The 12,677-nt window shown below is 42.5% G+C and overlaps 1 protein-coding gene across 8 annotated transcripts in view; it reads left to right on the top strand.

Annotated features, from left to right (window-relative positions):
* LOC148896268 (trafficking kinesin-binding protein 1-like) overlaps positions 1-12,677 on the top strand; it is a 60,153-nt gene that overhangs the window by 38,055 nt on the left and 9,421 nt on the right. For all 8 annotated transcript variants that reach the window (XM_088997791.1, XM_088997787.1, XM_088997788.1 and 5 more), the window contains 4 exons: positions 1,631-1,709; positions 1,830-1,960; positions 6,230-6,304; positions 7,449-7,586. In XM_088997791.1, the coding sequence (XP_088853917.1) occupies positions 1,631-1,709; positions 1,830-1,960; positions 6,230-6,304; positions 7,449-7,586 (423 nt within the window). The remainder of the gene's footprint in view (positions 1-1,630; positions 1,710-1,829; positions 1,961-6,229; positions 6,305-7,448; positions 7,587-12,677) is intronic.

Raw genomic sequence — 12,677 nt, 5'->3', positions numbered from 1 at the left:
AACACTGTAGTACAGTGTTTATAATGAAAGTGACTCTACATTATATACACCAGCTAAACATTAGAAATTTACTTTATATACTAAAAGTGTTTGAACACTTTAATAGCGATATGCAGGGGGACAGCAATGATGTCTCACTGCAGAGCAAGCCAGCACAGTTAGCAGAGTGATTGCGCAATCCACGGTGAGGCTCAGTCGGCTGCTGCCTCACCGCTCGTCTCTACTTAGTATTTGAACGGTAAATGTGAAAATTCAGCGATTTTGAAAAAAAATCCAAAAATGGTGAAGTTAAATGGAAAAAAACTTGAAAGTACAAATCACTAAATACAGTAAAGTCTCGTTATATCGATATTCAAGGGAGTCCGAAAAAATATCGATATAACCGGGACTATCGATATATCCGATCCTGCGCCGAACTGCATTAAACAAAAGCCGCCAAAAGAGGGCAGCCAAGCGCCATATAAGAAACGGAGCTGGCCATTAGCTTCCTTTTTTTTGGATGAGAGATGTTCCCCCAATGTTGCCTCAAAATGGCACATATAATTCTTTAATGATTGTAAACATGTATGCTTTAATCTTCAGAACTACAGTGTATTTGAAACATATTCATGACTGGATGTGTAACAAGAAAGCATATTATCCGAATCTGAAGCCATTGTTTGGATTCACAAGCAATGCAAGACGTCTTGGCATGAAGTCATTTTTATTTGCATTTGAATAAAAAGGCTGTCCTTTAATACACAGTATGGAATGTTAATTTTCAAAATCATCGCGCTTCAGCAGACAAAACAAGAAACATTGTTGCAAAAAACGATTGCATTCATATACAGTACAGTGGGCATGTACATAACACAACAGGGAAACTGCAACGCTTACATCTTACTGTATTATGTATACAATTTAAAAAAGTCATCAATCTTCTTCTGCTTCCCATTTTTACCTTTTAACACAAACACTTCAATCTCGTCTGCTACACACGAGCTAGCGTCTGAAAATGAAAATGGCTCTGCTACACGGGTGCTGGGCACGTAACCAAGTCACCTGACCAAGTCGACCAATGGCGCGACTGATGGCGTGACACGTAACCAAGACACGTGACCAAGTTGACCAATGGCGCGACCGATGGCGTGTCACGTGACAAAGTCACACGGCCAAGTCGACCAATAGCGCGACCAATGGCGGCTCATGTGACCAAGTCGACCAATGGCGCGACCGATGGCGGCTCACGTAACAAGACACGTGACCAAGTTGACCAATGGCGCGACGGATATATCTATATAAACAACAAAAATGGCCGGCGGGGGATGAAAAGGAGCACCGTAATAACCGGATTATCGTAATAACCGGGTATCGTACTAAACTGTACTAATTATACATAAAAAGACTAGAAATGTGCAAGGGAAATGAAAATACCTCACCTGCCTCCCCTGAATGCACGTCACTGGTCATTGTAACGTTTATTCTTTAAGTCAGCTTATGCGCAGCAGTATTTCATGTTTGACTTGAATTGATGTTTGCAAAGCACTTAAATGTAAAGATACACAAACAGGTTTGCATCTTAGTGTGCTTTCCTTAAGACATCCTCCCTCTTGTATTAAATGTAACTTATCAGTTCAAATGTCTGCTTTAGGCCAGTCACTTGGAGACAGAAACCCTCTGCTATGAAGAAAAAGAACAACAGTTGGTCAATGACTGTGTCAAAGAACTTCGTGAGTATTTAAGCACCTTGACTCATGATTATGTTGACTGTTTTTTGAAAGTGGCGCCAACCGGTATGCCGGGTTGACTGCAGTGGAGTCCTGTTAATGAGCACCTGCTGATGTGCCTAGGTGTTGCCAATCTGCAAATATCCACTCTGGCTGAAGAGCTGGCAAGAAAGTCTGAGGATGCTTCCCGACAGCAGGAGGAGATCACTCATCTTCTCTCCCAGATTGTAGACCTTCAGAAAAAGGCCAAAATGGTGTTAATTCCCCTACTGTATTTTGCCAGCATGTTTTACTTGTATTTATCATTTATACATTTTATAAATCCAATTCCAATGAAGTTGGGACTTTGTGTCATCAGAGTACAGTGATTTGCCAAAAATGTTCAACCTACAATACACTATAAAGACAAGCTAATTACTCTTAACTCTGATAGACTTTATAGTTTTAGCAACTAATGATTACCATATTTTCTGATGTATAATAATAATAATAATACATTTAATTTACAAGCGCCTTTCTGAACACTCAAGGACACTTTACAGCAAAGACAACACACAAAACAGTAAAATCATGCATAAAACAATAAATAATAAAACAGCATAATAAATTAGACCATGTAAGCAAGTTTAAACAGGTGGGTTTTCAGGTGAGATTTGAAAGTAGGAAGGGAGTCAATGTTGCGGATGTTGGGTGGAAGTGAGTTCCAGAGTTTAGGAGCGGAGCGGCTGAAAGCTCTGCACCCCATCGTTGTGAGACGGGCAGAGGGCGTGTAGAGGTGGAGGGAGGAAGAGGATCTGATGGCCCGAGAAGGAACGGAGATTTGAATTAGGTCAGACAGATAGGGGGGGCAAGGTTATGGATGGCTTTAAATGTAAACAGAAGTATCTTGAATTCAATACGGAGTTTAACAGGGAGCCAGTGGAGCTGTTGGAGGACAGGAGTGATGTGGTGAAATGAGGGGGTTTTAGTGATGATCCGGGCTGAGGAATTTTGGACTAGTTGGAGTTTATGGAGACATTTTTGATTGACCCCGAAAAGAAGTGAATTACAATAATCGATACGGGAGGTGACGAGACTGTGGACGAGGATAGCAGTGGTGTGAGGGGTGAGAGAGGGACGGAGACGATTGATATTGCGGAGGTGAAAATATGCAGACCGGGTTATGTTATTTATGTGGGAGTGAAAAGATAGTGTGCTATCAAGGATGACACCCAGGCTCTTAACCTGAAGGGCGGGGGACACGGTAGAATTGTCAATGGTGAGAGAGAAACTGTTTGCTTTGTGAAGGGTGGATTTTGTACAGACAAGGAGAAGTTCAGTTTTTTCGCTGTTTAGTTTGAGAAAGTTATGAGCAAACCAGGATTTGATTTCTGAGAGGCGAAGTGTAAGGGATACAGGTGGAAGAGAGGCGTCGGGTTTACTGGAGAGGTAGAGCTGGGTGTCATCCGCGAAGCAGTGAAAATGAATTCCAAATTTGCGGAAGATATCACCAAGGGGAAGAAGGTATATAATAAAGAGAAGGGGTCCCAGGACAGAACCTTGGGGCACACCAGAAGACACAGGGGAGGACCGTGAAGTGAATGAGGTAATTTGGATAAACTGTGAGCGGCCAGTGAGGTAGGAGTGAAACCAACTAAGTGGGGTGTGTGTCACGCGTAAAGTGGAGAGTCGGTTGAGCAGGATGGGGTGAGAAATGGTGTCAAAGGCCGCAGATAGATCAAGAAGGATGAGAATAGAGAGGGAGACGGTATCTGCTGCTATGAGAAGGTCGTTCGTGATTTTTATGAGGGCTGATTCAGTGCTGTGGCGGGGACGGAAACCAGACTGGAATTGTTCGTAGAGGTTATTGTGAGTGAGGTGAGAGTGGAGTTGACAGGCGACGGTTTTTTCGAGAATTTTAGCGATAAATGGAAGATGCGAAATTGGACGTAGGTTATTTAAATCATTGGGATCGAAACCAAGTTTTTTCAGGATTGGCGTTACAGCTGCGGTTTTGAGAGGGACAGGAACAATTCCAGTGGACAGTGAGGAGTGAATAATAGCTGAAATAAAAGGGAGGAGAGCGGGTAGACAAGATTTGATGAGGACAGTAGGGAGGGGGTCAAGTTGACAGGTGGAATTCTTGGACTTGGTGATGAGGTCAGAAAGTAAGGAGGGATGAGGGAGTTCAAAAGACGACAGCAGTTGATAGGGAGTAGGGAGGGGGGGGATACAGAGGAGCCGAGGTGCTGGTGGATCTTGTTGATCTTTTCAGTGAAAAACAGAAGTAGTGTGTTGCAGGTGTCTGAGGAGTGAAAGTGTGGGGGGAGAGAGATAGGGGGTTGAATGATTTTGTTGTATAGGGAAAACAGAGTCCGTGGATTCCCACTGTTAGCATCAATCAGTCCAGAATAGTATTCTGATTTTGCGCGTGTGATAGAGTCCTTGTAGTGGGTGAGGTGAGCTGTGTACATGTCCTGGTGGGTGGTGAGGCCGGTCTTTCTGTAAAGTCTTTCCATATATATATATAAGGCGCACCAAACTAAAAGGTGTACCTCCAATGAATGAAAAAAAGTTTTCCAAATATAATACAGTAAAGTCTCGTTATATCGATATCGGTTATATCGATAGTACCGCTTATTACGATACTATTTCTATGAACGCAAGGAGAAAATTACATGCACGCAGGGTCGGTTATATCGATATTTTTTCGGACTCCCGAGAATATCGATATAATGAGACTTTACTGTATATAAATATGTAAATGTTTTCCAAATATAAGGCACAGCACATTATAAGTCGCTACAGTAGAGGCTGGGGTTACACACTACTTCTACAGGTGCAAATGGAGTTGGTGGCTGCTGCCAGTAGTTGCGAAACCTGTTGTGGCTCAATATTATTTTACATATAAGGCGCACCTGCATATAAGAGGCAGGGTCATCTTTTGAAGGAAATTAAGCCTTTTGGTTGCACCTTATACACCAAAAAATATGAATTTTATGGGTGCAACACATTCCAGAAAAAGTGGAACCGGTTGTAAACTGACATCAATAACCTTTTTGGAACATGTGGGTCCCACGATTGGCTATAACAGGAGCTTCCCCGAATTGCTTTGTCTTTCACAAGCAAAGATGAGGCCAGCTTCATGCCTTTGTGTAGAACTCTTTGAGAAAATAGTCGAACTGTTTAAGGGCATGTTTGTCATGGAATTTTGGGATTTCATCATCTACTCTTCATATAATCATCTAAAGCAGGGGTGTCAAACTCTGGTCCTCGAGGGCCGACATCCTACACGTTTTCCAAGTCTCCCTATTGCAACGCACCAGATTCAAGGGAACAGGCTCATGTCAGACTTCCACAGAGCTTTCTTATGATCTGATCATTAGAATCAGGTGTGTCCATTCAGCCTCTTCCCTTGAATCAGGTGTGTTGCAGGGAGACTTGGAAAACATGTCGGCCGGCGGCCCTATAGGACCAGATTTTGACACCCATGTTCTAAAGGTTCAGAGAATTTGATGCAATTCTTGCATGTCAGCTATATGGTGGAAAACCAACATTGAATACATGTGACCTTTGATCCTTCAGGCAACACTGCAAAAGCAACATCAATGCAAAAGTATATCACCACATGGTCTCAAAAACACATCAATAAATACAGTTCTGCACTACATCCTTAAGTGCAAAAATAAATTATACTAATGTATGCAAAGCAAAAGCCATTTATTACAAACATACCGGAATAGTGCCGGCTCCAATGGGCCTCATCTAAGACTGATGCAAAGTGGAAACATGGGAAACAGTGGAAACAAGAGTCCACATTAGATATTATCTTTGGAAATTGTGGATGTCCTGCCCTTTGGGCCAAAGAGGAAGGACAAAACCCCCAAACTGTTCTGAACACAAAGTTGAAAGGTTAGCATCTTGTCAGAATCTGTGATGGAATTGTTCATATCCACAGGCATGGCTAACATACAGGTGTGAAGACACTATTAAGGTGCATACAGCTTTTGGAGAAAAATCTGGTGCCTTCCTAGCAGTCTTTTTCATGGATGATTCTCTTTATTTTAGTAAAATCATGCCAAAACCCCTATTCTGCATGTGTTACAAGAGTGTTGATTTATAGTAAAAGAGAATTTATTAAATTATTATCCGTACTATGCTGGTCTGCCTGCAGTCCAGACCTGTCTAATATTGAAATTGTTTGGCTCGTTATGGCGCATAAAATACGACAACAGAGAGCGTGTACTGTTGACTTTACTGTTGACTTTACATCAAGCAATAAAGGGAAAAAAATCCACCGACCAAGTTTCAATAGTTAGTGTTCACATTGTTTTGCCTTAAAGTGTTAAGTTAACAACAATTTGCTAAAAACATTGATATTTATCAGTTTTCACATGAAATATCTTGTCTTTAGGTGTTCAATTAAGTATAAATTACCATGATTTGCACACAATGATTTCACTGTGTTCTGTTTTTAGTTATGTTTAACACAATGTCCCAACTTCATTGGGATTGGCTTTGTATTGATCAGGCTTTTTTTGCAGTGTACTGTGGAGAATGAAGAACTCTCCCAGCACATCGGGGCTTCCAAAAATGCCCAGCGACAACTCAGCGCTGAGGTAAAGTTACGCTTTCCACAGTAGCAACCTCCTCGAATAAACAATTTGAAGTTAACAATCCACTCACTGGTACAGATTGACTATGTAATGTGAAAATGGAAGTTGTTTAAGACCGGCACACATAAATAATCGGGAGTAACTTTCACTATCATGGAGCACATGAAGTTGTTTAACTCGACTTGGGACAAGTGGCTACCATCTTTGGGGACTTTTTTGAGGGAAAAAGTTGCTGATCGAAGTATTTGGCCTGTTCTACTGCCCGTGGTGTTCTTCTCATTAATAATGTTACTGGTATGTTGAAAAATTACCAAATTCAGTTGTATCATAAAATATTTTTTTCTGACACAATAATCTCAATTTCCACTGGATATTCAGGCCAGACTCAGGATTCTGACCATTTGTTATTTTGGAGAAATGTCACAATGCAATTTGAAGACTTGGTGGGTGGTGGATCTGGGCCTTCAGTATTTCAGTTTACCTCTCAATAATGCCTTCATGTCACAAATGTACCCCACTCTCCAAAAACACTATATAACTATGGCTAAATTCACAGTGGATAACCTGTTACTATACTGTTCCTAAAAACAACTATGCAGATTCACCGAAGATTGTCTATATAATCTCCCAAGCACGCATGGAGAGGAAAGAGGCCAATGTGTGACCATATAATGAATTTGAATATCTTATCAAAAGAGAGAGAGAGAAAACAGTTACCTTTGTAACTGTTTTTAAACTGTGGTTAAACTGTGGTTTAACCCTAACAGTCATCTAATACATCACCACAACATCCAAATCTCTGCAGTGTAATCTCAAATTTTATAATCAAGTGTGTTTTCAACAATGTCAAAACTTTAAATGAATGAAAAAAAACATTGAATCACCACAGATGATAATGCAGGAGCTCAGTCAATCACTCATACATACATCTTCTGAAATCAATTTTGTGAATAAGATTATAAATTGTTGTAAAATAATACTCTAAACAGTACCTATTAATCTGCTGAGTACACTTAGACTTGCGGTGGAGTTGCCCACTCTGTGGCCCGAGAATACACATTTCTTCTCAAAATGTCCTTTGTCTGGGGTGTGTTTTTGCCTTTCACATCGTTACATTTCGTTTGACTTTACTTTGCCTTTTTTCTAGTTGCATGAGTTGCAGGACAAGTATGCGGAATGCATGGAGATGCTACATGAAGCTCAAGAAGAGCTGAAAAACCTGAGAAATAAAGCTGTTTCATCAAATACACAGAGGCGTTTCCATTCTCCGGGCTTGTTCCCAATGGTGAGCAGGCTCAAGTAAAGTAGAATAGCAAAAACAAAATATATAGCTTATTTTAATTATATTAAGTTTAGCTATTATGTAATGTAGCCACAAGGGGGCACAAGACAGTGTCTTATTGTGCCGGTCCCAAGCCCGGATAAATACAGAGGGTTGTGTCAGGAAGGGCATCCGACATAAAAAATGTTGCCAAAACAAATATGCGAATCAAACCTCTGAATCCCATACCGGATCGGTCGAGGCCCGGGTTAACAACGGCCGCCATTGGTATTGTTGACCTTCAGGGTGCCAGTGGAAAATGGACTACTGTTGGTCGAAGAAGGAGAGGAGGGAGGTGTGCCCGGAGAAAAAGAGATAAATGGAACACCAAGAGTATAGAACTAAGAGTAGGAACTTTCAATGTAGGAACAATGACAGGTAAAGGTAGAGAGCCGGTTGACATGATGCAGAGAAGGAAGGTAGACATACTGTGTGTCCAGGAGACCAGGTGGAAAGGGAGCAAGGCTTAGGGTCAGGGTTTAAGTTGTTCTACCATGGTGAAGACAGAAAGAGAAATGGAGTTGGGGTCATCTTAAGAGGAGTTAAAAGAGGAGTTTGTTAGGAATGTCTTAGAAGTAAAAAGAGTATCAGATAGAATGATGAGTCTGAAGCTACAAATTGAAGGCGTGATGTTCAATGTTGTTTGTGGGTATGCCCCACAAGTAGGATGTGAGCTGGCGGAGATAGATACATTTTGGTTGGACTTTGATGAAGTCATACAGAACATCCCGAGAAGTGAGAGGGTTGTAATTGGTGGAGACTTCAATGGACATGTTGGCACAGGAAACAAAGATGATGAGGAGGTGATGGGCAGGTTTGGACTCCAGATGAGGAACGACTTTGCTAAGAGAATGGAAATGGCTATTGTGAATACTTTCTTTCAGAAGAGACAGGAACATAGGGTGACCTTTAAGAGTGGAGGCAGAAGTACACAGGTACACTACAGTTTGTGTCAACGGTGCCATGTAAAGGAAATCAGTGACTGCAGAGTAGTGGTTGGTGAGAGTGTAGCCAGACAGCATAGGTTGTGGTGTGTAGGCCTCATCCTACACACCACAGTGACAGTGAGCAAGATGAAGAAACCAAAGGCTGAAGTGAGGACAAAATGGTGGAAGTTGAAAAAGGAAGAGTGTTGCATAACATTTAGGAAGGAGGTAAGACAAGCACTGGGTGGGCAAGAGGTCCTTCCAGATGTCTGGCAAACTACAGCTTACATAATCAGAGACACAGGTCGGAAACTACTTGGTGTATCGAGTGGGAGAAAGGTAGATAAGGAGACTTGGTGGTGGAATGGGGAGTTGCAGGAGTGTATACAGAGAAAGAGGTTAGCAAAGAAGAAGTGGGACACTGAGAGGACAGACGAGAGTAGACAGCAGTACAAGGAGATGCAGTGCACGGTTAAAGTAAAGGTGGCAAAGGCCAAACAAGAGGCCTATAATGACTTGTATGCTCGGCTGGACAGCAAGGAAGGCGAGACTGATCTTTACAGGCTGGCGAGACAGAGAGACAAAGATGGTAAGGACCTGAAGCAGGTTTGGGTGATTAAGGATAGAGATGGCAATGTATTAACAGGTGCCAGTAGTGTGATGGCAAGATGGAAGGAGTACTTTGAATTGATGAATGAGGAAAATGAGAAGGAACAAAGAGTAGAGGATGTGACTGTTGTGGACCACCAAGACGTAGCAAACATCAGCGAGAATGAAGTGAGGAGGAAAGGAGGATGAAGGGGGGAAAGGCACTCGGGCCTGATGATTTACCAATCAAGGTATGGAAGTGTCTTGGAGAGGTGGTGGTGTTATTGACTGGGTTATTCAACAAGATCTTAGATAGAAGAACGTCCGAAACCTTCAAATTTGTACAGATGACGGCTGAAGAAACCCTCTCATCGAAAGATCTAAGATGGTGAACAGTTGCCTGAAGAATGGAGACGAAGTGTATTCGTGCCCGTTTTTAAGAACAAAGGAGATGTGCAGAGTTGTACTAACTACAGAGGAATAAAGTTGATGAGCCATACAATGAAACTCTAGGAAAGAGTAGTTGAAGCTAGTCTAAGAGCAGAAGTGAACATTTGTGAGCAGCAGTATGGGTTCATGCCAAAAAAAGAATACGACAGATGCAGTGTTTGCTTTAAGAATGCTGATAGAGAAGAACAGAGAAGGTCAGAAGGAATTGCATTGTGTCTTTTTAGATCTGGAGAAAGCGTACGACAGGGTGCCCAGAGAAGAGCTGTGGTATTGCATGAGGAAGTCTGGAGTGACAGAAAAGTATGTCAGAGCGGTGCAAGACATGTATCATGACTGTAAGACAGTTGTGAGGTGTGCTGTCGGTGTGACGGCGGAATTCAAGGTGGAGGTGGGACTGCACCAGGGGTCAGCTCTGAGCCCCTTCTTATTTGCTATGGTGATGGACAGGCTGACAGACGATGTTAGACAAGAATCTCCTTGGACCATGATGTTTGCAGATGAAATTGTGATCTGTAGCGAGAACGGAGGTGGCGAAGAAACTAATAATAATAATGATGATAATAATACATTTCATTTCAAGCGCCTTTCAAAACACCAAAGGACACTTTACAATAAAAACAATAAAACAAAGCACATAACAATAAAACCATAAGTAAAATGATACATAATAAAATAGCAGATTGAACTAGACATTGAAAGCAATTTTAAACAAATGGGTTTTGAGTTGGGACTTGAAAATAGGGAGGGAATCAATATTACGGGCAAGGTTATGGATAGCTTTGAATGTAAACAGAAGTAATTTGAATTCGATTCGATGTTTAACAGGTAGCCAGTGGAGTTGCTGGATGACAGGGGTGATGTGGTGAAAGGAGGGGGTTCTAGTTGAAGAATTTTGGACGAGTTGGAGTTTATTGAGAAATTTCTGATTGATACCGAAGAGAAGTGAGTTACGAGAATGTGGATAAGGATAGCAGCGGAGTGGGGGGTGAGCGAGGGACGGAGACGGTTAATATTATGGAGGTGGAAGTAAGTAGACCGAGTTATGTTATTTATATGGGGTGAAAAGATAGTGAGCTATCGAGGATGACACCCAGGCTCTTGACCTGAGGGGAGGGGGACACGGTTGAACTGTCAATGATGAGAGAGGAACTTAGTTTTGTGGAGGGTGGATTTGGTACAGACAAGAAGAAGTTCAGTTTTTTTCACTGTTAAGCTTGAGAAAGTTATGGGAAAGCCAGGATTTAATTTCTGAGAGGCAAAGTGAGAGGGATGAAGGTGGAAGAAAGGCGTCGGGTTTGCTGGAGAGGTAGAGTTGGGTGTTGGGTGAAAGTGAATGCCAAACTTACGGAAATATAGCCAAGAGGACGTAGGTAGATAATAAAGAGAAGTGGCCCCAGGACAGACCCTTGAGGCACACCAGAGGACACAGGAGAGGACCGTGAGGTGAACAAGTTGATTTGGATAAATTGTGAGCGATCAGAGAGATAGGAATGAAACCAGCGAAGTGGGGTGTGGGTGATTCCTAGGGTGGAAAGTCTGTCGAGCAGGATACGGTCGGAAATGGTGTCAAAAGCTGAGGTCAGGTCGAGAAGGATGAGGATGGAGAGTGAACCGGCATCGGCTGCCATCAAAAGATCATTCGTGATTTTTACGACAGCCGATTCAGTACTGTGGCGGGGGCGTAAACCAGACTGGAATTGTTCATAGAGGTTATTGTGAGTGAGGTGAGAGTGAAGCTGGGACACAACTGTCTTTTCAAGGATTTTGGCGATGAATGGAAGGTGGAAAATAGGACGTAAGTTATTGAAATCGTTTGGATCTGTGCCAGGCTTTTTCAGGATTGGAGTAACAGCTGTGGTTTTGAGTGGGATAGGAACAATTCCAGTTGATAATGAGGAGTGAATAATGGTTGAAATAAATGGGAGAAGAGAGGGTAGGCAGGACTTGATAAGGATAGTAGGGAGGGGGTCGAGTTGACAGGAGGAGTTGGATTTGGAGATTTGGAGATAATGTCTGAGATTATAGAGGGATGGGGGAGTTCAAAAGCGGAAAGTAGTTGGGAAGGAGTAGAAAGGCTGGGAGAGGGGGAGGGGACAGAGGACCCGAGGTGCTGATGGATTTTGTTGATCTTTTCACTAAAAACATAAGCAGAGTGTTGCATGTATCAGAGGAATAAAAGTGTGAGGGGAGAGAGATAGGAGGTTGTCTGATTTTGTGATAGAGAGAAAAGAGGACCAGTGAGTTTCCAGGATTAGAGTCAATGAGTCCAGAGTAATATTGCGTTTTTGCGCGTGAGATTGAGTCCTTGTAATGGGTGAGGTGAGTTGTGCACATGTCCTTGTGAGTAGTGAGCCCGGTCTTCTAAACTAGAGATGAATGAAGATCAGTCACAGCAAGATGGAATATGTGTGTGAATGAGAGGTATCCAAGTGCAAGAGTGATGCTACAGGGGGAAGAGGGTCAACTGTCCAGAGCAATGGAGAGTGTGGAAAAGAGGTGAAGAAGCGTGTCAAGGCAGGCTGGAGCGGCTGAAGAATAATGTCAGGTGTGATGTGTGATAGAAGGGTTTCAGCTAAGATGAAAGGAAAAGTTTATAAAAGAGTGGTGAAACCAGCCATGATGTTTGGACTGGAGACAGTGCCACTGAAGAAAAGACAGGAAGCAGAGCTGGAGGTAGCAAAGCTGAAGATGTAGAGGTTTTCTTTGGGAGTGACCAGGTTGGATAGGATCAGGAATGAGTACATTAGAGGGACAACTCATATTAGAGGCTTTGGAGAGAAAGTCAGAGAGGCCAGACTGAGATGGTTTGGACATGTCCAGAGGAGAGAGAGTGACTATATCGGCAGAAGGATGCTGAGCCTTGAACTGCCAGGCAGGAGACCGAGAAGGAAGACCGAAGAAGATGTGATCAAAGAGGACATGAAGGTAGCTGGTGTGAGAGAAGAGGATGCACAAAACCGGGTTAGATGGAGGACATTGATTCGCTGTGGCGACCCCTGAAGGGAAAAGCCGAAAGGAAAAGAAGAAGTTTAGGTATTATGTTATTAAGTAGCAAAACAGTATAAACTGTGCATGTCTCCTGTATTCACAG

The sequence above is a fragment of the Hippocampus bargibanti genome, linkage group LG06 (assembly GCF_051943395.1).
Source record: "Hippocampus bargibanti isolate YZ-2025 linkage group LG06, ASM5194339v1, whole genome shotgun sequence".
Lineage (NCBI taxonomy): Eukaryota > Metazoa > Chordata > Actinopteri > Syngnathiformes > Syngnathidae > Hippocampus > Hippocampus bargibanti.
The sequence above is the reverse complement of the archived record's forward strand: the minus strand, read 5'-3'. Positions and strand labels throughout refer to the sequence as shown.